This window comes from Schistocerca piceifrons, chromosome X (genome assembly GCF_021461385.2).
Source record: "Schistocerca piceifrons isolate TAMUIC-IGC-003096 chromosome X, iqSchPice1.1, whole genome shotgun sequence".
Lineage (NCBI taxonomy): Eukaryota > Metazoa > Arthropoda > Insecta > Orthoptera > Acrididae > Schistocerca > Schistocerca piceifrons.
Genome location: NC_060149.1, coordinates 409,358,174 through 409,385,015, shown reverse-complemented (window position 1 = coordinate 409,385,015; position 26,842 = coordinate 409,358,174). Strand labels below are relative to the sequence as shown.

Below are 26,842 nucleotides of genomic sequence, written 5' to 3'. Positions count from 1 at the left end.
TAAGGGAGCTGGTATAGGATACTGAGTGAGGAGAATTCTTGTCAGTCCTGTCTGAAATATTTTCAGGGGTGTGTGTAGCATGGTGGGGAAAACACTAAGCAAACTGAGAAAGATCTTTACTGATACTACAGAGTATGCTGTGGGAACATTTCGATCGAGGAACAGGAAGGGAAAATTCTGTGTGGGACAGGCGAAGGAAGGATGGAAGGAACTACTCAGAATCAAGGTAGACAGCGAGGACAAGGGATGTCAGGAAAGGGCAGTTAGTAGGAAAGCAGGGAGAAATGGCACATGAGCTTTTAGTTTCGTAACAAACACTAGGAACAGGATCAGCTACTGCCATAGTTAAATGAACATTCATTTCACATCATGTATTGCATATTTTAAGATCTGTTGCCTGATATTTTAAAAACAAGTCGTACACAATACAGTATTTTCTGAATATTACATTTAGCAGTACTTTGTTCCACATTACAAGCAAAATTTGTTTTGAGCCATAAAACAAGAGTAATAGCATTGAGTTACAAAGAAAATTAAATTAGTTGTAGGAAACGTAGGGGTTAAAGTAATACAACTTTCTAATTTAGAAGGAAATCATACAAAGATAGGAAAGCAGTGAGCAACAGGTTTTTTTAATGTTAAAGCAAACTATAATATATAAGTTATGCTTCATGTTGCTATTCCAGGTGTGAGGGTCTTGACAGAAACATCGAGCCTGTTCCACCTGAAATAGTGTTACTAAGTGAAAAACATCATGAGTGACTGTGTGTGTGTATATGTTTCTATCGTCTAAGAAACTAGTACTACTTATTACATCTTTTAAGAGCTTATGTAAGGCGTACTTTATACACTATTTGTGTTACTGGAACTAGATGCAGTTCTACATGTTGTATGTGTGCTGTTACGTTGCATGTTTGTGTGCATGACCAGTGCCACAGGCGGCAGGGAAGTCTCGGAACTTACACTTCGAGCCTCGTCTCCACATATGGCGTATTTCTTAGATGTAATGATTGTTTTATTGCTTAAATAAATCATTTTTCCTTACATTATTTAGTTATCATATTTTAAATGCAGTTTACATACATGAACCAATTGTGTGCTATGTCTACTTCTCTTGTAATTAACTTAACTCTTTTAGGCGTTATTCTTCTTGTGTTATGAATCTGTATCTAATGTTGTTGTTGTGTTTGTGTTATTGTCTGTGTCTGTATCCATATCAGCGCCTGTGGCTGTGTCTGAGTTTGTGTTCCCCCACAGATCCTGTTGTAGAGTTTGTTGTGTGTTTTCAAGATCTTCCGTATGGATTTTCTTGCATATACGCGTGATGTAGTATTCTTAAAACCTTATCAGCGATGTTACCTAGAGCAAACCATTTGTCTAGATCATGTAACATTTCTTTGATGTCTTCTATTCTGTTACAGGTCTTACATGTGTGAGGGTATTGCAATGTAATGCCATGTGTTCAGGAGAACCATGTGCCCTGCATGTGCACGTAGCATTATGGCTGAGACCCACACGGTGCAAATGTGCTGGGTACAGGCTGTGGCCAGTCAAAAAGTTAACCACGCCATGACTTGGATCCACATGCTTCAGCTTCAGCCATTCGTATATTGGGGAAGCAGGAGAAAACGCGACGGTCTTTGTCGATCGTCTCCCACACCCATTGCCATGTGTCAAAGCAGCGGCTGCTTAATTGACAAATATCTACGATGTTTTCCCCTGTTATTTGTAGAATCTTGTCATGTCTGCCCTCTTCAGCCAGTATGCGCTGCTCTACGGCGAATAGTGATGTCAACAGGGCAAGTCCCCAGAACCAGACACAATGCTTCTATTGATGTAACGCCAAAAGCAACCGACTTTTGAGAAGTATGTTCCTCTGTCCCCATCTCAGTGTGTTTCTGTAGGTCACTAGACACAGATGGTACACCCATGCACTTACCGGAAAGCATACTATGGCTTCCAAGAGAGCTGTGTGAAACATTCATAGGATCTTCAAAGATAGTCAGTATTGTGTGAAATTTGGCTTGCGAGTTTGTGCATCGCTTTTGTTACATTGTTAGTTGCCTGTTTTGTGTGTACACTGAAAGTATGTTGTTCATCAATATGTATTCCTAAATATCATATTACTTGTTTCCTCTTTATGTTAACATTCTTGAGTTTAATAATTGGGTTCAGTTTCAGTGACCCTTTGAATAATAGATATGCTGTTTTCGTTCCAGCTATTTTGAGTTTTGTTTTGGCTACACCAATTACTTACACATATGAGAAGTCATGTAGTTTTGTTTTCTAGTGCTCCCACGAATTTGCTGATATGATAACTAATAAGTCATCTGCATAAATGACTGCTCCATTTACCCTGTCATCTGCATCAAAGTTGTTTAGCAGCGGCTTGATCGCAATGTCTCAAAATATTGGTCCACAGATTTAACCTTGCAGGCATCCCTTTGTTATGTTATTGACTACTCTCTAGTGTCCTGTTACCCATTCTGGTGTCCTGTTTTTGCAATAATCTGGAGAGCTGCTATACAGGGCAGTTGGTAGTTGCATTTCTGGCAACCTAGTGAAGAACACAGGCCATCACAGGTTATCAAAAGCGCCTGCAATGTCGATTAAAATTGCAACTGCATATTTATCGTTGGTCGCGTGTATTATCTCTAATGTGCGGTTGATTACATGGTCTATTGATTTTTTAGCCCTGAAACCGCATTGATATGGAGAGAGCTGTCCCTGTGTTTGTCGTCGATCACAAAGGAGCCACCCCGGTACCTTAGCCAACATGTTTAGGAGCAGACTGGTCTGTATGTTTTGGGGTCAGTTGGGTCCCTGTCCTCTGATTTCTTAATGACGGAGTTTGCTGTTTTCCAAAGAGCAGGGACTTTTCCTTGCTGTAAGGCATCGTTTAGCAAGTCCGTTAGAAAGGGGGTGATCCATATGCCAATACTTTTAAGAGTTTCCGAAAGTGTTCCATTTGGGCCAGGTGCCTTTCTGCTTTTAAGTTTAGCTATCGCTGGCGCTATCTTTTCACAGGTGAAAGGGATGGTGACACCACTATTTTCGTAAATATTACTCATTTGATCACGTAAGGTCGTTTAGCGTTGTTGATCGTGTGTTTATTCGTCATCAGGGAGTAGCTTGCTCAGGAGAAACTCTACCGGTCACTTCTAGCCAACATCACCTGGACTACAGGCCTGCGTCCACACTTGTGACCTCACATACTGATGGCCAGGTCTGTATCGGAACGCTGCTGTGAAATCCTCTACAGCCACACAAACTTTACGAGCATAGGTATTCCCATGCTTTCCTCTTCTACATGGCCTTGTAATGAAAGTATGGAAATTTATATCACTGCGTAAAGTTACTGAACAAAACTGCCCTATGTTATTTGAGCATCTAAAATTGTTTTGACGATTTACCTTAAATACGCATTTATAGGTTAGAAGACAAACTGTAATTTTTAATTCTATCTTTGGCCCCAGGAACTACATTTTCTTGGAGTAAAAAATTTGTAATGTGCAACAACTAGCTGACGTTTTCGGTTTTAAATAAAGCAGCTTGAGCTCCTACAGAATATGAAGATTTATTTCCCTTGTTATTTTCGTAAATTTTCCTCTCCACTCCAAAATTTGCTGATATCACACGAAACTGAGGTCATTCGACGCAATGGAGCACCTCCTGACAGAATGTTTCGTAAATCAAAAACCATAAAAAAATATTTTATTTCCCTGTTTCTCCAGAATTTTAGGAACCTTAAACATGAAAACATTGTTTCTCCTATATCCTTGACTGAGATTTACGTCACAGTGTGCTATTAATTAATCATAATGCACTTGTGTAAAAATTCTGCTTTCTATACTGCTTAATCTGTCGAACACTGAATTCATTAAAGCAAATTTCTGAGGTGATTTCTTTAAATTCAAACGTATTTTCGAATAGCTGTATTTGTAAAATTGAACAAAATATTTTTGTAGCTCTTTCATATAAAAGTACTGGAAACTCAATAATCTAGTGAATGATAGGGAATGCTAAACATTTTCGAACCACACAGTGAAAATAAATTTATTCTTCAGCACACAAAAGCTGTATGACAATATGGATCAGTAAACCATTATAAAAACTCTGACAGATACATAACACAAGTAGCAGTATAGTACAACATACTCAGCTTTGTTTATACAGTGAGAGAAACATATATTTATTTTCTTCAGAACATAATTAAAATGAAGACAAAACATTTTATTTCTTGAATACTGGAAACACAAATCTGGTTGAAAACTACTCTGCATATATCAATCACAATTTCAATTTCTTACAAGTCTCCCAAAATATACGCTTGTACTGGAAGGGGGAATGAGCACACATTGTATATACTGACAGGTAAGGTATACAGAACACTTGACACACATTACATTCATAGGCACATTGCAAGTTAAAGGAAATTGTGCACAAAATATTCATAGACACATTGCAAGTTAAAGGAAATTGTGCACAAAATATAGATCAAATGCAAATAAAACTATTCTCACTCTGATTTTGTCGAACACCTTACCAAAACATGTTTGGACTTTTTCATCAAAACATAAGCATAATACATAATAAATATAGGCTTCTCATATAACAATGGATAACTGATTTGTACATCGTCTGAAAGTCAAAGAAATTGAACAAAGGCTCCAAAAGGGATAATACTATCTCATTACAATATTCATAATATAAGGAAAGGTGAGGTGGCTATATAGCCTAAACAGAAATTGCAAATAAAGTTGCAGGCCACTCTCATAAACGAGCACTTCAGTTGAGTTACTTTAGACCTGAGAGTTTAAAGGCTCACATCACATCCCCTCACAGTAGTATTCCCAACTCAGAAATGAGGACAGAGTCCAAACATGATTGATAATTTATTTTTAAACCTGTTTTTCACAAAACATATGTGAACTCCATAGTAAATAGCCTGTCTATGATGACCATATGGGAGCAATAAAGCATCATCAGTTGTGTTGTTGAAGAAGCTGGAAAGTGCTGTTCCTCAAAATCATAAATGGTGACTCATTCACACCATCCAGAGGGAATTTCTTACATCAATAATGGGAAAAAGTTTGCTAAGGACACACAGCAAATGAAAAATTTATCTACAAAAATGCTATGAAATGGAAACAGAGAAAAAGTTTGTAGCATACTTTTATTAAAAAGACTAAGATATTACTGGCAGATACAAGGCAAAAAATCAGAAATACTTAGATATTTACAATAAACTAAAATTATACCCTACTAGCTGTCCCATATTTTATCAGAATATTTGAATTCAGATATATAGCTTCTAGTTTACACTAATGCTCATATTAACTAGTTTGTAAGTGTCCCAGTGCATGGACTGATGACAATGTGAAAGGTTACATAAATGATTGGCAAAAACTTAGTAGACAAAAACAGCAACCGAATGTCACAAAAGTAGGTGCTTTGCATTTTTATTCTTCAAAGCAACTACTTTCTTCTGTCATGATTTTTGTTATTTGTGTACTTTACAGGAATAGCCTACAGTGGCTCCATCTTCCTGTTAATGTATATCTTGACTTGTTTGGCAGATTAAGATATACAAAACATGATTTATCAATGAGTGAATAAGTATAGTAACAAAAACACAGAAAATTATGTGTAAGACACAGAAATACAGGAAAACCAATTAGAAACCCTCATCCCTATCCTCCAATCCATTCTAATCACAGCAAGCTGTCATCTCTGACAACAGAGCACTGATTATGGAACATTATACAAAAGAACTCACTCTATTTTTTTTAATATTTCCAGCTTTCTCTTCTTACCAACTTTTGATTGTAGATCTGCTGTGTTAATTTTTTATTGCAGTAATTTTTAACAGTGAATTTTTTGCAATCCATATAATCATTTAAAGAATGTTTTCAGTCATATGGCTGCCACATAAATCAAGCTGCTCCGCATTTAAAGACAAATCATGTAGTATCAGACTGGTAGCCTGTTGCCTTTGGTTTTGCTCCTGCAGGAACTGTTTTTCATATTCAGGACTAACAAGCTTAGAAATAGTTATATAGCTGTATATGACACCATTTACAACAAATGGGCATGGATACAGTAAACCTCCTCAACCTAAGTTTCTTATAAGCTGGAAGGGTTCCGCATAATGCGTGACTTTTTGAAAAAGCAAACTCTCCTTGCATAAGTAAGATGACTGCCGTATAAGATGTACGAATTGTAAGCTCCGTATATAATGGTAAAAAGTGCATGCATAAATGCTCTATGAAAGAAATATAGTGCAGTGTACGAAAATATGTGTGTGCTGTGTCAAATCTTAATAAAAAAACACTAGAAGAAAAGAACAAGGAAATCCTTGTGTACGTAAAAGTGACAGTGACCAATTCTCAAAATACCGACGTTTGCAGAAAAACAAAGACGAAATACTTTGTGAAATAGACTCAAAAGAGAAAATTATTAACATCTTGTGTGATAATATGACAAAATTACAGCAAGACTTGAAATATTTACAGTCATGCAAAAGTGCAAATATGACACATGTTATGCCAAACAAAAGCTATGCCTGGTCTGTCAGGCCTAAACAATTCACTCTTGGAAAACAAAGTAAAAAAATATTCGACCTGCCATTAAAAAACAGTTTCAGTGTTTCAGAAAATAACGAAAGACAAGAATAATTATATGCAAATCAAAACACAACTAAGAGTTCGTCTATAATTACGATGAGCAAGGTAGGAACGAAATTTTCCAAAGTAAACATACACTTGGATAGCCATGGGCGTGGACTCGCAAAAATATTACGTTATAGATATGGTACAAGGGCATCTAGTGACGTGAAACCAGGGGCACCTACGTATGACATTACAAAAAACATACAAGCCGGAACTTCATCAAACACAAATGAATGCACGGCGATATTGGGGGAAGCCAATGATGTTTGCCAAAATGAATTATCGAGTGCCGTCGAAAACTTAAAGGTAATACTGGATACCAATCAGATGAAAACAATGATCATCATGGGAATTCCTCATAGACACGACCTCATAAACGATTCATGTGTAAATAAAGAAATCATGAAACCCAACAAACAGTTCGAGATTAAATGCAAAACGTATGAAAACGCTCAGTTCCTACCTGTTAACTACCTAGAGAGAGAGTGTTTTACAAGAGATGGTGAGCACTTCAACGTAAAAGGAAAGAGACTTCTCAGCTCTAAAGTTACGCAGATTGATGGCTACAGCAGAACCAAGATTACCATTCCAGCCACAAATAATAGTACAGCAACCACCACCAGCTACAGCAGTGAAACCATCAAAAACTACAGCGACAAAAAACCAATATCAATATTAGAAACAAAACCACCATCGTCAGCTGATACAGCACAACCCCGACCAGCAGCAGAAAAACCATCATCGACTGAAGCAAGACAATCCTCATCAGATGTGACAAGAACTACAGATGCTGTAACATCATCTCAATCAACAGCAGAACCACCATCATAAGAGACAAAAACAGAGCCACTATCACAAGTGGTGGCAGCATTGGCATTGCCAGAATCAGGACTATCATCATCACATGCACAAGCAACAAGGGAAGAAGCAACAACAGAAGAACCAACAACGACATCAACTGAAGAAACAACAGCAGAAGAACCAATAGGAACCACTCATAAAAAGAGAAAAACTTCACCACCATGCAATCTTAACGAGTTTTAGTAGAAACTGGGAGGAAAAATACATTAAGATAAGTAATCTACAAAAAGTTGTGTCTGGCCAGTTTAGAATAGATAATTTTCATGACATCACATCTAGAATAGCAAATAATAATCTTAATATGCATTTGAATATTGGAGGTTTATCAAGTAAGCTGGTCAGCAAGCTTCATCACTTGAAATATTTCGAGAGAGAACAAAATGGTCTGTAAAGGTTATTTGCTTAAGTGAACATTGGCATAGGGACGAAAATATACATTTAGTGAAGAAACGTACAGATTATGAAGTAGCAGCTCGCTTCTGTAGAGACAATGGGTGTGGTGGTTCATGTATTCTGGTTCACTCATCAGTAAAATACAAAATTAAGCAAAATTTCAATAATTTAAATGTAGAACTCACATTTGAGAGTTGCTTCACAGAACTTAAGGAAAATAACATGGTGATATTCAGCATATATCGTACCCCTAGTTACTCAATCTCCTGCAATTTTCTGGTCAAACTTGAAAATTTACTCCACCAACTCAAAACTGAAAAGTTATCTAAAAAAATAAATTCTTGTGCCGATTTTAATATAGATACGAGAAAAAAATGACAATTTTTTCTTTAAGATGAAGGAGCTGATGTCCACACATGGTTTTATTCTAAATTTTGTAGAAATGAGAACAGTAACTGCTTCATCAGTATCTTGCATAGATACAATTGCTAGTAGCTTAAACTACAGAGTAACAGAACAATGTATAGTAAGCTTAGGGATTTCAGACCACAGTGTTCTATTAGCACCATTACACTGTGTTAGCCCAAAACACACAAATAAGAAAATCACAAATTTTAGACAAGAAAATATAGAAATGTTTGTCAATAAACTCAGCCCTATCTCATGGCCATTTACTGCTAAGTCCTCAGTAAATGAAAATTTCAATAACTTTCTGGATGCCTTCTTTATTGTGTTTAATGAATGCTTTCCTTTTATAACTATAAAACCGACACACCTAAGAAGGCTTCATGGATAACAAGGGGTGTTCAGATTTCAAGCATGAGGATAAGAGAACTTGATATGGAGGCGAAAGTCAACCGAGACTATGTAAGACAATAAAGAAAATCTTTGATAAAGTTGTCAGACAAGCCAAAAAATTGGCGAATAATAATTACATTCCAGTCGCTAAAAATAAGTCTAAAGCAATATGGACCATTGTAAAGAATGAAGTAGGTATCAACATGGCAGACAATGGAAACTTGAACTGGTGGTTGAATGTGATACTGTTCGGGACCCTAGACAAATCTGTGAAGCGTTTAACAGACACTTCATACATCCATGTAAAACTGATGAACTTTCACCAACAAATGTGTACCTTGTTTCCAGTTTATGTAATCCCACTAAATTTAAATTCACCCATATTCTGAAGTAGCTGATATCATAAAGTTATTGAAGAATTTAAATTCTGTAGGCTGGGATGAAATTTCTAAAAAAATAATAAAGGCAGTCACCCATAGTATTGCACATCCTCTGTTCCTTATAATGAATCAATCTTTCGAGGAAGGATGTTTTCCTGATAGAGTGAAGTATGCTAAAATATGACCCTTTTACAAAAAAGGCAGACACAATGAAGTGAGTAATTATCGACCAATCTCATTGTTATCGATATTTTCCAAAATATTTGAAAGAGCTGCATGTAACTAATAATAATCTGCATAATATTATCCAGAACAATCAGCGTGGTTTCCAAAGGGGACACTGCACTGTGCAAGCCATTAATGAACGAATTACAAAAATTACTAGTAGTCTACATACAAATATGAAAGTATCAGGCACATTTTGTGACCTAAGTAAAGCCTTTGACACAGTAGATCACAAACTACTACTTCACAAACTACAAGCATATGGTTTTAGAGAAAATTCACTGAGATGGATGCCATCTTACCTATTAAACAGAAAACAAAGAACAGTAGAACAAACTGGTAAGAGATTATTCTCAAGTTGGAAAAAGAACAAGGTGTGCCACAAGGATCTATCCTTGGGTCAATATTGTCCTTGTATTATATAAAAGACCTGCTGACTAACATTAATTCAGACACTATTCTTTATGCGGACGACTCTACAGCAATAGTCTGTTGCAAGAAAAGTGAAAATTTAATTAGTCATCTTCAGCAGTCTCTGGGTGAAATTGAGGCCTGGGTGAGAAATAATGGTCTGAAATTAAATCTAACAAAGACACATATCATTCACTTTACCACAAAAAAGCTGTACAGGATATACTAGAAATACTATATGAGAACAATCACCTAGCCACCATAAACTGAACAAGAATTTATCATGGACAGACCATGTAGATTCTATGTGTCACCGTCTAAGTGGTCTTATATTTGCAATGAATGTTTTAAGCAGTGTAATAGAAACACCAGTCAAAAAAGTTGTATATCATGCATATCTTGTATCTGTGATTAGATACGGTATAATTTTTTGGAGATCAGAGAAAACAAATTTACAAAGAGTCTTTCGGCTACAGGAAAAAATCATTAGAGCCGTGGGAGGTGAAGAAAAATGACAATTGTGCGGACCTCTGTTCAAGGTCCTTGATCTTATGACTGTTCCTGGCCTCTGTATCTATGGGACAACGTTTCCTAAACGAAACCCACAACTTTTTAAGGATAACCTCCTTAAGCATGATTATGAAACAAGAAACATATATCAGTATAAGTTACCGACTCATAGGCTGAAACTGCTGGAGAAGACATCTTACTATGTGGGTATGAGGATGGGAAATAAAGTCTGTAAAAAAATTAAAGATTATGAACCAGAAGAATTTGGACATCATTTTAAAAAATACCTAGCAAGCAAATATTACGACAGTGTAGAAGAAATTATGACTGACTGCCACAAATAATTGTGCCTGGTGTTACATTTTATTCATCATGCTTAAAAAGTACATTAAGTAAATACCAATTCTTAATTTTACTTCATTTTGAACATGATTATTTTAAATCATTTTGTGGTACTTAAAATTACACAATACTTGTAATTATTCTGCATACTTACAATTAGAAAGTAGCTTTAAACTGACGAGTCACCTTTGTCCCAATCATCTGATTGTATGTGACATGTTATGTGACAATAAAGTTTATATTCTATTCTATTCTACACATCACATTTCAATTTTCATGTGACTGTGTATGCACAGTAGCCTGCAAGATATGTTATTACAGACAAGTAACTGCTAATGCCAGAATGTCAGATTCTGCTACACAGAGAGAAGCAAAGTTGTGTGAAAATGATGTATGTACTGCATTGTATTTCCTCCATGGTTCTAAAACATCAAAATGATTTACTTTCATTGGTCCATCTATTCCAGATTTTTAAAGAAATCCTTAAAATTGTAAAAAATCGCAGTTTTTCTCCTCTTAAAAAATTTGCCTGTTTGATACGTGGCATTGTGCCCCAGCCAGTTGCCCGTACTTTCCAAAACCTATCCCCAAGAAGGTCAGTCTGGAATTTTCCAGGCAAAATGTATTTCAAAGAAAGTTCATCCACACAGTAATTTGTGATCTCAATAATAGAGTGTGCAGACAATTTCACAGCAGATAATGTTTCTTTTGCAAAGATTCCTATACCTTTTGTCAACTCTTCCCACTTATCTAGTCAAGCCAAAAAATTATTTAACAATATGAACTGCTCGTCTGTGTCTCAATTAGTCAAAGGTCTCTGCATTAGATCCCTCTTCAATAAGCCTTTGTGAGGAGTCTTAACATTCAGAATTTTCTTCCACAAAGAAATAATCCTGATGAACTCTGCTGCACCTGTGTTCAAGTTATTACATGGACCCAATCCCTTTAATGCCTCCACAATGCAGTCATTGAAAATTTGGACTACTTATTTCACATTTTGCTTTTCTAGGGAAGAAGAATAGAGTGCTTTCAGTGACAACCCATAACCATATTTCAATAATTTGTCAGATTCCAAACTGTACAGTTTTCATCCATCTGAGAATGAGGCTTCCAAAAGTGAATCTAAACTTCCCTCAAATGGAGGAAATCTGAAAGTAAACCCATCAGTTTTCTGGTTAAGCCAATTATTTCTAACACACTTCAATAAGTCACATGATCAACTTAAAAAAAGAGGGGCCTTGTGCTGCCTGCACGATGCAGACACACAGTACTCAGCTTAGACTTCTTTGAGAAATATGTCATAGCCTTCCTGTTTACAGAATTATTATCACTTACTACTGCAAGCACTATGAACCATATGTCTTCCAAGCCAAGAAATACCTTCTTCAAAACAATGTGCAATGTTTCAGCAGTTACAGTCTGAAAAGGCAAAATGTGTACAACATCTTTGAATGGAAATATAATACTACTTATGATAAATGTGTGTGCACTAGTAGCTAACTCTTGGCAATCATAAGCACTTCCAATAGCATTAACATCTTTATAATCAAGTTACTGCTTAATATGGATCTTGTCAACCTTTAAAGTTACAATCATATCCTGCAACTGCAAAAGAGGAACTTTACACTTAATGTAAAATAAGAAATTGCTGTCAAAATTTTCTAATTCAGGACCAACATTAACTGCAAGACAAATACTCCTTATTGTGCTTTGATGGGGCATTACCAGGTTTCCAAATTCCCTCATGAAGCTATAGGCAGCTGGAGAAATAATTTGTACAAGAGAAAAAGACAAGTCTTCTGGTTTGTATCTTAGTCTGTGCCTGCCACTCACAAGTTATATTTGAGACTTCACAAAGTGAAAAATGCCTTTACCATCAGAGTCTTGAATAAGCTTATCTAAAATACCTTGCAGTATCTCTAATAAATGCTCTTTATCTTCATAATTCGGAGATTCATTGTTTTCAACACACTTCAGTAAACTTTCAGTATCATGAAAATAATTTATTTTCCTAGGGAACTGGTATCTGTTCTGGAAGTTATTCATCGATACTCCTTTATAAAAAAAACTGAAACTTCCAATTGTTCATTAATAACTACCGAGTGACATAAATTAGGTACAGATCCTGTTGTCTCAATGTTAACAAAAATTACACTGTTTGCCCTGCTGATGACGGTTCAGAACGAAGAGAAGTTGACTTTATGCCCCCCTATTAACTGAGATATATTTGAAATTTTGTTTTCACTTTCGTATTGATCAGTAGAATTCACACTCTCACTCGTCACTTTCTGAAGTTGTGCTGTTTCCCTTTTGATTAGACGATTCCCGGAAAGCCTGTTGTGATGACAAGTAGGAAGGACAACCAGGAAATATCGATGGATCACATCCATCTTTTGTCCTTGGTCGTTAAAGATTTACAATTAAAATCCATCCTGTCTTCTCGTCAAAGCAGCTTGCTGTCCATACAATATTTTCCGGTTGGAAATGTTTGTGACAGATCTGTAACAGCACAACATTAATTAAAACAACTATACTGTGTGACAATAGTTGCATTAACGAGAGACATTTCACAGCCAGATTCGTATTAACTTCGCAGCAAGGGACCAGAATTAAGAAACAAATGATATTCATACATCATACATAACTGCTTTTAAAAACGACAAATGTGGTGCAATGGAAACAAATGACATGTTATAAATTTTTCGTCATTTACTTACCCTTAAATGATGTGTAGGCACAAATTCCTGTTTGGGAATAGCTGCAATCCAGCAATTTCTCAACTTCACATATTTGGGAAATTGAACCATGTGCACTTTCATGCCATTTTTAGATTTATCATTTCCCTGGCGCAAAAGGGAACGCAGCACTTGTTTTCCATACTTTGAAGAACTGTAGGCGAATACTGTATAAAATATATATCACTTTCAGGTGGCACACACTTTCAACAAAACACAGACGCCAACAGGACAGCCGACTAAAGATTAGGTGGCCAACAGTTTGTGACGTCATGTGCCAATATGGCCGTTGTGCATAGGCCTTGTAGCTAGAAGGCTTTGCTCTAGCCCTGTGTCTCTTACTGTCTGCCCGTTTTAACGTTGACAGAACAGTTGTGATCTTAATTCGTTCTGTCTATAACTGAAAGGGTTCTCCAATACATTGTTCTGTAGTTGTGTCTTAACAAAGTTGTCCCAATGGTTTTCTCTTGTTTTGTTTAGTTCTTTCTTGAATTTTTGTTTCATGTCATGGTATACCTCAAGTCTGAACTGTCGTTCTTGTGGTTTGACACTATCTTCTTTTCTGTTGTGAGTCTTCCCGAACTCTTGTCAGCTCTATAGATTATAGTAGTTCATGTCTCCGTCCGGCTTTCGCTCGTGGAATGACTGCTGACTGCGCTCTTTGGAGTAAGTCTGTTAGAACACCCGTTTTGTAGTCAGTGCTACCTTGGTTAACATGTAGTGGAAAATCTTCTGTGTCTCCAATCTTATGCCAGTCTACCCTGCCTAGAAGTAATTGCTAATGTTTTGAGTTCGTGGTTTGTTCATTTATGTGCCTGTGTGAATGATTATGCCATTGTGGCCACAAACTATGTGTTGCTCTGTAAAATACTTCCATTTTATTATGTGTGGTAGTGAGTTTTTGTTTCCTACTGATACGTCGAAATTACTGACTCCTCCAGCTTTACCACAATATTTAATACAAAGAGATTCCACTTATATATGGTATCAGTCTTTTGTATCTGTTCTATCAACATACCAGAGTGTAGAGCAGGCGTTAATGTCTGTGAGTATAATTAGCTTTCTAGCTCTGGAAAATTGTGCTTTTTTCTCTGAATAGGCCTGCAAGAGGTTCAATGTCATACGGATACTGTGCATACATTGACGTGATGTCTATGTGTTGTGACACTAAGTGGTTAAGTTGAAGCTGTATGAGTACTGGAACAACCTTCATACTCCCCCACTGGCCATTGTTGCCAAATTTATTCAAGATGGCGGCTATAGATATGGCAATGTCGCAACAACGTCATGGCGGGAAGTTCAAATTTTGGCGGAAAGATAGGTCAATTGAGCTACCTCCACTAACCTAACTCCTCCACTCACCCCTCCCCACCCCCTCCCCCAGAAAGTGGCTAGAAGTTCAGATTCCAACAGAACAATGCAACACACCACAGATACTTCCACTAACCTAAGAAGATGGCGGGAAAATAGGCCACTTCAGGTACCTCCACTAACCTAAGTCATCCGACAGACACCCCTTCCTAGAAATTAGTGGGAAAAGGACTCAGCCTGTGCTGGGCTGCTGGATAGAATGGACGTAAGTCTTTACTTTGCAGGCAGTCTTTATTTAAGCAATTAGAGGCAGTAGCTCCATCCATTGTGTTCACCATGGGGTCTGGAGTCCAACTGACCTATTACACAGTACCACCACCAGAGTGCACCATCGCCCCTCCTGTGATGTAATCCAAGATGGTGGTCTCGAGGAGAAAAATGGCGCGAAAATGATTCAGCCTGTGCTGGGCTGCTGGACAGGGGAAGGAGTGTACTTTATTTATTTTCCAACAATTTATATATGGACGGATTTCACGTAGTATATTTATTACAGTGATAGAAAACACTCTCCCTGACATGCTTGATGTCGCAATACACAGTTTACAGACTTGCGAACTACTTGTAAAGAATGCAGTGCACTGATGTACAGACACGCAAACAACTCGTAAATTACCGAAATAATGCAGTACAAAGCATACAGACCTGCAGACTACTCGTAAATAACGAAATAATGAAGTACACTGATGTGCAGAGATGCAAACAACTCCCAAAGTGTCAAAATAATACATGTAATCCGCTCTGCAGACACACTGCCTAATCGTCAACTGTCGAAATCATGCATTGCACAGCCTACAGACCTGCTCGCAAAATAACGCAACAGACATGCAAACAACTTGTAAATTGTCAAAAAATAATACATGTTTAACGCTATTGAAACACGCTCACAGCGCTTAAACACCCAAAAATAATGTAGTGGACAAATACTCAGTGCACTAAAAAAACGCAATGTATCAGCAAACTGTTCCAATGTGCGCATGCACTTTTCAGGGCCAGCGCTGTCACGCCGCTGCCAACTGCAGGTGAAGGTCGCGTCTACAGTTAGAGTTCTTCGAATGTTATATTGACATCACATGTTTAAATAAGCGCCAAGTCACCCTATGGACCGCGCGCACGTGTTCACTGTTCCTGACGCGATCACTCTCTCTACCTATGGTTCAGCAAACACCTAATTGCCCAGCGACTCACCCTCGCAGACGCTGCAGAAATCTGTCCCATTGCTTTCCACAATAGCACTGGCTGCATTGTTCCTAGTGATCCTAACGGGACATGCGATCTGTGTCTAGCTGTGCACATGAGCTAACTTTCTCAGCGTGGCTGATGCATCGCCGCGAGATGTTTGTGCAGCGACCAGGGCCCATGTAGTATTTAGTGTAAGCAAAACACTGAGTAGTCGCCTTGGTGATGAAATACATGCGTTCATGTGCTGCCACCAAGTCTTTGTAGACTTTCTCTACGTTCAACCCTTCTCCTTTTCATGTACGTGCTGCTCCCAAAAGGTTGCAAAGCTCACTTTTGTCAGTTGGGAAGTTTACAGTTTGGAGGCTCATATGATCTGTTTTGCCAGTGATTGTGTGTCCATTTGGATGACTGAGATGTGTAACTAAACACAGTGCCTTTTGAAATATATCTTTATTTTTGAGTCTATTGATACCTATGTTTGTCTCAATGTCCTCATAATCGATTACTTTTGTTATATCACATCCATGTTTCTGATCTGCGACTGGTGATATGTCCAAATGGTTTTTTATATCAGTTAAGAGTTGATCTGTGGACATTGTATCTGTTTCTGTTACTTGCTGTGGATACTCTGCATCTGCTGATAATGTACGTAACACAGATGGTTGCAGATTGTTTTTGTTTGCAGTGTTTGTATTTTCATGTCTTTTATATGTCTGCATGGATCTCGTCTCCGTGTATGTGTCTACACTACTGTTGCCTTCCTCTGACTAACTGTTACTGGTATTGTTTTAACCTATTATTTTTTTGTATTCTGCTCGCATGTTGCTGAGCTGTCTATTATAGGTACTTCAATGTTTTGACAGTGTGTAGATCCTCCATAAGTAAAGCGAACTGGCTTTATGTATGGTCTACATTTTGTATTCTGTCTTTCATCTCAGTGTCCCTGTGTTGAGGTGTTAGGGCTCTGTGTTTTAATACTGTACATGCGTCTGTGCATTATCAGTATCTGGATGGAAAATTTTTGCTTCAATCTCCTCCATTCTGAGTAAGATCCCAGTTTGAAAGATGGCCCATTGATACATGTCATGCACGATTTGTCTGGCTATGGAATAGTTTATGGCTACATGCATCATCGATGTCGCCTGTGATATGAAAATATCTCTGCTGAATTGTGTTACACAAATGAAGCGACAAGAGTTTGCCTGTTTCTAGGTCCATGCTTTATAAACGTCCCATGTGTTGCCTCAAGGCGACAGCGTAGCACCAAACTCTGTTTCTGGTTGATGGTAACTTATACCTAACTGCAGATTCTGTTTTATGGCCTGTACCTATGACTGAGGTGGCGGTTGTTGTAGCGCCAGTGTGGTTACATTCTGCCCTAGTGAACACTGTCTGTGATTTCATAGTCTGTGCAGTCAGTTTGTCATTCATGTAACCGCCTCTGTGTTGGGCATTCAGGTTCCTCAGCCTTGTCACGAACCCTATTTCGATATTTACAAGGAATGCACCCAACAGTTGTTTCCTTGCAACAGACTGCCCTCCTGTGGCCTGATTTTGCACATCTTTCACAGACCTGTTTTCTTTCATAGCGTTTCGGAGAATGGCCTACACTCCAACAGTTGAAACTTTTTTGCACTGCTACAAAATCCCTGATGCTTTGTGCCCCGAACTGTATTTACATTCCCTAACTTTATAGCAGCAGGAGACAGACCCTCTGAGTCATTTTCAGAATTTTGTTAACAGCAGGTTTTCCTCTCGGTCCTGTTTTAAATTTAATATTTACTTCCTCACTGAATTAATCCTTGGTGATGTGTTCATTAAGATTTATTTCTTAAAGCTCTTCGAGAAAGTCTAGGTCTGTCATTGTGGCAGGTACTTGGTGTACTGCCAACAAGGGTCTGAATTTCTGAGACTCCTCGCATCTTATGTCTTTTAATTGTTTTCTCAATTATTTACTTTTTGTCTGCCTACGTTTCTGCCCCTAGAATTACTATATTTACAGCTAATGGCATTTATTTTAACTTTATCTTGTTTGGGATTAATGGCTTTTGTTCACTCACAGCCTTTGCACCCTGATTGCTTTCTGATTTGAAAAATTAAACACTCGTCTGCACTTTGGTTTTCGGCTTTCTGGCTGAGCTGTGGCGGCTGCAACTGCTGCAAAAGACAGCGGAATTGGCCTGCATTTGGATCTTAGCTTCTGATTCTCCACCCTGAGGTTTGGTAATTTCCGTTTCAAGCCATAGAATACTGTCATGTGTGTGCAGGGCATTGGCAGCAGCCAGTTCTCTGGGCAAGTGTTCATTTTCTTTCCTTAGCACTTTGGTTTGTCCTTCTAGCTTAGCTTGGGATAGTACAAGCGCCAATATTTTGTTTCTTACTGAGACAGACTACAATGTAGTTACCTTCTTCTGTTTTGGGTCATTATGTAGTTCTCCCAAGATTTCGTGATTACCGCAATTTTATCAGCATCTGATTTATCCACATTTGCCCCCACCTGGCAGAAACACTACGTGTTATTACGCCTGTCTTCCTGCCACTTCGTGTGTCTTCATTTCTTTTGCGTTCAGATGTCACCGTGATTACTAGTTCTGGAGCCTGTTTTCACTAATAGGACTAGCGGCCGCTGCCACCAGCATAGACTATGTAATTTTGTCTAGTATCTACAGTTTTGCATGGGCATGGGGCCAGCATAGTCAAGAATACATAAGGTACACGTCCCAGTTACTTTATGAGATATTAAGAGAACAGCATCAAGCAGAACTAGAAGTAGGAAATATGCAGCACTGTGAACTGAAAGCGTAGGAATGTGCAGAATGTTAAGAAGAAGGAAATGCTGCTAGGTAGTAGCAATGGCCGAGGTGTCTGCCCTCAAGTAGAGGAAAAGCTTAGGGGTAGTGTAGAAGCCACTAACACATTCGAATAAGATGCAGGGGTAACTCTAGTGATAGAGAACTTACGGTCTTTATGTAAATATTTTACAAATGAGGGTCATTTAGAGATAGCGAATAGGGTGGATGACAGTTTCGACATAGATGGAGCACATGACACACATGATCACCTGGACAAGATAGCCTCCCTGACTCATAGCACCAATATAGACTTTGTTGAGCTGTTTCAGCGTCATGGTCAGCCACATCTTAATTGAACTGTGATATGGGATAGTAAGAGATTGGATATGACGCTGATGGCAGCTCACCACAGATGTGTTGCTCTGGTACCAGTCAAGACTATCATCAGATAATATTTCACTAGGCATGGCCTACACCTAAACAGAACTTGGAAGAGAATATTAGGTCAGCTGATACATGAAAGTATAGGGGGAGGGGGGAGTAGATCACCTGTTAAATATCTGTTGTCGTAGGGAGACAAATCCAGACAACAGGTTCCCCTGCCTAAAGAGTATCAGTCTAAAAAAAATCTGCAATAAACACAAGACAGGTTCTGACATACCAAACGGCACATATACTGTTTGAAAGACAGATAAGAAATAATGGAAAAGTAAAAATGGACATTTTATTGACTTTACAGTCATTTATAAAAACATGAAATCAATGATAAACAAAATAAAGCAGTTTAAAGTTGACCTCTGATCTTCGATTTGCATGGTAGTTCGCCACTGGTATAGAGACACAGAAATCCAACATGCAATATTATTGTTGTATGGAAGGACAGACTCTTACTATAAGATTTCTTCATTGAGTGGTGGATCATCCATTTATATCAGAAAAGAAACACAATTTAAATGAGACATTACTTCAATGCTGTTAGTAAAGACAAACATTTTAAAAAATCAGTTACTGAATTAACAGTGCTGTGTTCATTAAGAAATGAGTCACTTTGCCTGTGTATTGATCACCCTATGGGAGTGTGGGTACTTTTTTAAATAAATGGACAGAAGTTCTAAATGAAGTCTCAACTTCCAAATTCCGCATAGCTTTGTGTGGTGGTATAAACATAGACACAAATATCACAGGCGGAACTAGTAGCACTCTCAGAAAGATCCTTCACAATTTCAGCATGCCCCTAGTGGTCAACAATGCCACGTGAGGGTACGTACAATGACAGTATCAGCAATCGACAACGTGGCCACAAATATAAAGAAAGAAAAGGGTGATATAGGTGTAACTCCCAGTATAGAAATAATTCCTAAAGTGCAGACTTACAATAGACTTAAATCAGGAGCCAAAACGCAAGATTTTCCAAGAGAATTAGCAAACTGAAGTTGAAAAGTAGCGCAAAGTAAATCGGCTGATTCTTTACACAATCTAACTTTCATGTATAAAACAGCTAAAAATCTTTGATTGCAGCTGGCCATTTCTGTTTCTGAGATGTTACATACATAACATACATCGATGTCATGAGAACTATGCATTTCAAATGCCAGTAATTGGGAATTGGTGTGATTCTCCTTGAGGCTCTAATCACTGAACTACAGCAGGTAGACAAAATGATGGAAACACCAAAAACACAACACAGTGCTATCCTAATATGATGTAGTAAACCAGTTGACATTCAAAAAAACTTCCAGTCTTCTTATAATGGATAAATACAGGCCCTGCATAGTTTTCAAGAGAATTTTATATCATTATGAAGATGGTGATCTTGCAGCTCTCTAAAAACTAAATTATAATGAAATACAGACCTTTAGCTGCTTACAGGCGTTGATAAATATCAAAGGGGACAGTTAAAAATGTGTGCCAGACCGAGATTCGAACCCATGATCTCCTGCTTACATGGCAGTTGCTCTATCCACCTGACCCACCGAGGACACATAGGATAGTGCGACTGCAGTGACTTATCTCTGGCACGCTCCCCATGAGACCGACATTCTCAGCTTATTGTCCACACACTACATTTGTTGTGCCCCTGCCCACTATAATCATTACTCGCAGCAGTCAATCTACCGATTCCTGTAAGAGTTCGGACAATGTGAGTGCATCCGCACTGAAGAAGAAGATCATTGGCCGGTAAGCCTTATGTATATGAAGATGGTATCTGTTCTTTCGGACATGTCCAGTCATCCTAGATGACTGGAAAACAGTGGCTTGATCAGATGAGTCCCTATTTCATTTGGTAAGAGTTAATGGTAGAGTTCGAGTCTGGCAGAGCCCCCACAAATCCATGGACCGAAGTTGTCAATAAGGCATTGTACAAGTTGGTGGTGGCTCCATAATGTTGTGGGCTAGGTTTACAAGGAATTGACTGGGTCCTCCGGTTCAGTTGAACCGATCTCGACTGGAGATGGTTATGTTCGGTTACTTGGAGACCATTTGCAGCCATTCATGTATCTCATGTTCCCAAACAACGATGTCATGTCACTTGGCCACAGATATTTGCAATTGGTTTGATTTGGACACCCAGATCGCCTGACATGAGTCCCATCGAACATTTATGAGGCATAATGAAGAGCTCAGTTCGTGTACAACATCCTGCATTGGCAACACTTTTCCAATTATGGATATCTATAGAGGCAGCAAAGATTGTGTTAAAAGACATCTAAATATGTTAGTAAGAAGGTGCATGTGCAAGTTTTTAGTGCCTATGGATGGCCAGTTTCAGAGATTCACGAAGTGATCATGCGCAGGTCGACAAGTTTATTCTAACATCCTTGCATGAGGAGGATAACTTCGAGGCTGTTATTAACTTTGAGTTGACAGCACACTGTCAACGATAATGTGAATCAGATCTTGTTTTCACTCGCGTCTGTATGAGGGAGATGGATTATTTAGAAATTTAAACTTTTTTGTGTGTAGTTTGGGGGTGTTAAATAACAATCTACACACTTTAATCGTAAAAATGGTGCTTTGTTTTCAAGTCATATGTGTTATAAATAATCATAACCGGTGTAGAAACCTGTAAAATGGCCACTGTAGCAGAGGATGGAATTGAACTGGCGGAGCCATCGATAAGCCAGCAGAATGGGGAGAAAAAGAAAGCGGTTTTCGGACCTGGATATGAGGGAGAAGGTGAGAACCCATTATTTACATTTCTTTATTGTATGTACCGTGCGTGTTAGGCCAGTTGACGTTTTGTGTATCGCCGTATGCAGATGGTTGTCGCTCTTGTGTGTGAAGGGAATCATCGTTGTTTAAGTAAACATGTGTCATTAGTTTCAGGGATAGTAAACCATTCATCGGCACTGTGAGAACATTCAGAATGAATTTTCAAACCTGTTCGTCTTATGCATGTGACAACCTGTAACTTGTCAAAAAGTAATAGTGGTTGTATGTCAGCATTGTGTGTTTGAGATTTGTATAAATCACATGAATCGAACCTACAAGTTTTCCTTTGCTCACATATTATATGAAGTAATTTTTCATATTCAGAGACATTTACTGTAATTTGTTGAGTGTCGTAGCTTTATGCATAGGAAATTATTAGAACGCTCTTCGGAATCCATGCTAGAAACCGTAATATGCTTTGATGGTGTGTTGATTTTTCAGTACAGTAGCCAGAAGGTTTTATGTTGAGACATATTTGTGTCCTGTATGACAATTTTGACAGTCACCTTTAGCTCGAGTGTGTGTGAAAAATGCCATTTGCACTTTCGTCATTAAACGAATGTCTCTCCTCCCCCCCCCCCCCTCCCCACTTCCATGAGTAACGGACCCAGCTTAACCACTGGTTAAAGGAATGTTACTTCCAACAACACCATGGCAAAGCTGAAATATGTTGTGGTTGTCAGTAGGCCAGTAGTGGTTTTGCTTTTCACATTGAGAGATTACCTGAATGTGTCAAGTTTTTTTATTGTCATTTTTGTTGATGTGTGTAAACACTTGATTTTGTTTTTCAATATAGACAAAAAAAGTCATCATGGTGTGACAAATATTATAAATTATGTCATACTTGGCCATTTGTTTCAGTAATTGTGTATTCTTATAAGTGATATTTTCAACACAACAAATATTTTGGGACGTATAGAAAATTAGCTGTTTCCCAATGACGTCCTTTTTTTTCCCTCTCTTACTTTGACTCTTCAAATACTGAGAAAGTCTAGTGTTTATCAGCTGTTAACAACCAAAGCTCTCGAGTCATTTTCATGTCATGTGTTCTGTATGCATACTTCATGAGTTTGTGAAAGATGTCACCACATTCTGTCTACACTCAGTATTGTTGTCCTATGGTACTGTATCTGTTCAGCAATTGGTTTTTTGTCCCTTTTAGCAACATCTTTTTCACTCTACAATTAATGTGTCTGATCCCACTCTTTAACCATTTCTATAAAGAGCCTATTTAGCATTCTAGGAGGATAGGACTCATGGAAATACGGAAGCGTCCGATCCCACCCGTCTGCTTTGACCCATGACGTCACAAATATGGCGGAAACAAAAACTAACACACACACTTTCCACAAGAAGCCTAATGACACTAACGGGACAAGCGCGGGAAATGGGGTGTTTTGGGTGGGGGGCAAACTAAATATAAACAAATTTAGATGCCTTGCGTAGCTACAACGTGTAAGTGAAGACAGCCATGCATGAATACCCACCCACCTCCCCAGGGTCGTAACCCCTGCAACCCATAGAAGATAAAGATGCTTCAGTAGCTGATTAGTGTTTGTCTTTTTTTTAAAAAAAATCTCACGGGATAGAACGAACAGATCAGAAAGATAAATATAATAAACTAAAACAGAAATTCGAGGAAACAGATAATTAAAATAAGTAATACGTGTTTTTAAATTAAAAAAAAAAATCCCACGAGATAGAACGAACAGATCAGAAAAATAAATAAAATAAGATATAACAGAACTGGAGACAGCCACACTCAAACCAAACTCCGCGCTGTCATGACGTTACATACGACAACACCCTTACGTCACGGGTCAAAGCCGACGCGTGGGATCGGACGCTTCTGTCGACCCGGTCTCATTATATTTCCACCTACCAAGCAATCACTTCTGAAGATTTTAATACCAGAGTATACAGTTTTTATAATTCATATGTTTGGCACCTGTACTGGTTCATGCTTGACTACAAATGTAGATCATTTGATTCCTATCTTGTCTAAGGATGTTTTGTCACAAAATTATATTTTAACTTCTCACAGTGCTTTATATGTGTGAAAAACCAAGACACACCATGTTCTAGATCTCTATTAAACTACTACAAATGAAGGCAATGAATGGTGTGGTTTTAAATGTTAAATTCTGATTTAATTCACTTGGTTCTTCAGGTTACTACCAGTAATGTGATGTGTAGCTGTATCTGTGTAGTAATACATGTACAGTATTGTTATTTACTTCAATCATTTAACTTCTGTGTTCTCATTTTTTGTCGTTTGGTGCTGTTAATAGCCTTAGGCTGATCAGTTTTTGGTTACTTGTGTTTGTGGCTTTCACCTCAGTGTTGCCATGCTGAAGGGAATATTTGATTTTTGCCACAGCTACCGTGTTATTCTTCTAGGTCAGGTTTGAGATGTTGGTGCCAGGGTTTTTGTATCATTTTGTAAATGTGTATTGTCACTGCATAGTCACACTGTTTACTTTTCTGACATTTATGATATATTTAACTCTTTATTTATTTTATTATAATTGGAAGCAGGGTGTTGTTTCTCATCATGTGCTTTAAAACTTTATTTACATGAAAGATTAATATGAAAGTTTTTTATGTATGCGCATATGGCAGTAAATTGACATTAGTCAAGACTTGAACAGGAAAATGGAAACTATTCATATCTAAATGTTGGAAGACAACAATCAATAAAGAGGAGCCATGTCTTCAGAATGTGAATGATACAGTTGTCACAAACAAAAAAGCAAATTCACAAAGTAATGCACTAAATATGGCACACAACAGATCAGTCTGTTGGCCCAGTGTTTATTTTGCATTCACATTTATTGACTTAAGCAACTTATAACCAGTTATCGCCTTTCAGCATAACCTAGACATCAGGCTACACTACACAAGTTTGTTGCCATAACCAAGATGTTATGGGGAGAGACTGAAATCACATTGTAGCAGAGGTGCAACCTATTTATTTACAAAATAAATAAATTGAGTATTTGTTGTGCCAGCACTGGTTATGCATATTAGATAACATTTTGGAATCGATGTTTCCTCAGTCAAATTTCTCTTGAGCTTACCAGTTGAGTCCTGAGCAATTGAGGGTAAAATTTAAATTGGGCCCAGTGGTGTACTTCAGCAATGTTGCCGTTGCTTTCACCATGTTGTATGATGAGAATGAAAGATGTTGAGTCAGCTGCTGGTTGTATGAAGCCAATGAGAAAGCAGTGAACAGCCAACATGTTTTGAAAGAATGTCACAGTCTCACTTGGTTTATCACACCCTCTGAACTCATAACATATGCAGGAGAAACAGGGAAATATTTTGTCAACCAGGATTATTAAAGTAATTCAAGCTATACTATTAGGTCCCAACCTAATCGCAACCTTATTATTTGTGGCATATTTGGAAGAAACTGTTAACTCTGTGTGATAACCAAGATTATTAATTTAATTTTTGTGAATGAAACTGTCATATTCCAACCTAACCATAACCTCGTGACACGTGGCATCCCGTACTGTAAAAAAAGAATCAGGTATTTGTCTCAGCGATGACGAAGAGAAGGGTTTCAATTCTGTGTCTAGATATTTCTTGCCCTTCCCCCCCCCCCCCCCCCTCCCAATTGCTTAGGTAAAAGTATTATCACACTGTCTACACGAAGGTGTTGCCTTGCCAACCTATGGGCGATAGAGGAGCACTGTCACTGACCCTGGTGCAGAATTTAACTGCAGTAGGTCATTGAGTTCCATGATACTTTTCATATAGGTAATTTTTCATTTGATAATACTGTGTTTGATACCATTTTGTCGGTGACTTCGTAACATGCAGATAGAAATGAAATACCTATACCAACAAAAAAAAATTAAAGTGAAAAACAGGAAGAGTTGTAACACCACAAGCTTTAGTGGCCAGTCATGTTCCACACAATTCTTCTGGCTGTCAGCTGTGTCATTTTCTAAAAAAAAAAAAAAAAAAAAAAAAAAAAAAAGGGGGGGGGCGACACAAAGCAAACAGCCAAAAGAATTTTATTGAAAGTACGTATGAGGAGTTTCATGGCACTTGAAAGCAAAAGGGTCATTCCATGTGAAGTGTCCTAGGGCTTCCAGCTCAACCATCTTCAATTTTGACGAATTTTGTCGAGTATCTACTTGAGGATCCTACATGAACGTATGCAAAGTTTAAAGCTTACCCATAACTTGGTTGAGGTGCTAGAGCCACTTTTGTGAAGATCACTTTTACCAAGACCAAAAAGTCGTGGAGAAATCTTCAAGTTTGGCATTCCAGTGTTTCTAATGTAAAAGAACTAGAATCTTGCTTCTGGGTATAGTGGTACAAATTTTTGTGCTTTACACACAAATTATGGAAGTAGAGTTCAGAAAGTAAAGCATTTGGCATAATCTCAGTTGAAAGTGGGCAACAAATCATGTCACGAGAAATTTGTCCCATACTTTGAGGCATAAGTAGTAGAAAAAGTGTGCTATGGGCCTGGTCTTTTGCCAAACTAATGTCTGTCTGGGTGTTTAGTACATCAAAAATTTGGGCCTGGTTGTGTGTTTAGTTACTGTGTTACCATCCTACAAATTTGCTAAAAAACATGAAATACACCCATGTTCAAAGTCATGTGTGTCAAAATGGACACCTACCACATTACATTCATGAAAACCATTCAACAGAGCACAATTTATTCTATAAGAAAAACTTCTTTTCATTTTGGTGTCTCTTTGAGTAGGGTGCAGAAATTGCTCCTAAACTATCGAATTTTTTGTAATTCGAGAAAAATCCTTGCATTGATCCATGGTGGCTACACCACTACCAATCTCAATGAGTGGTAACCCCATCACCCAGGGGCCACACCCGATAGCCATGCAAGGTAGCCGCGAGTGGGTTTCCTTACTGCAGGTTCCCAAGCTTGAAAGTGAGAGTCTGGCAGGTTCCCAAGCCTGGATGTGGGTATCTAGCGG

The 26,842-nt window shown here is 38.1% G+C and overlaps 1 protein-coding gene across 6 annotated transcripts in view; it reads left to right on the top strand.

Moving 5' to 3' along the window:
- Positions 1-21,540: 21,540 nt before the first annotated feature.
- The window catches only part of LOC124721726 (phosphatidylinositol 4-phosphate 5-kinase type-1 alpha-like), a 315,644-nt gene continuing 310,342 nt past the window's right edge, over positions 21,541-26,842 (top strand). For all 6 annotated transcript variants that reach the window (XM_047246822.1, XM_047246821.1, XM_047246823.1 and 3 more), the window contains exon 1: positions 21,541-21,845. In XM_047246822.1, coding sequence (XP_047102778.1) covers positions 21,740-21,845 — 106 coding nt within the window. In that variant the 5' untranslated portion in view covers positions 21,541-21,739. The remainder of the gene's footprint in view (positions 21,846-26,842) is intronic.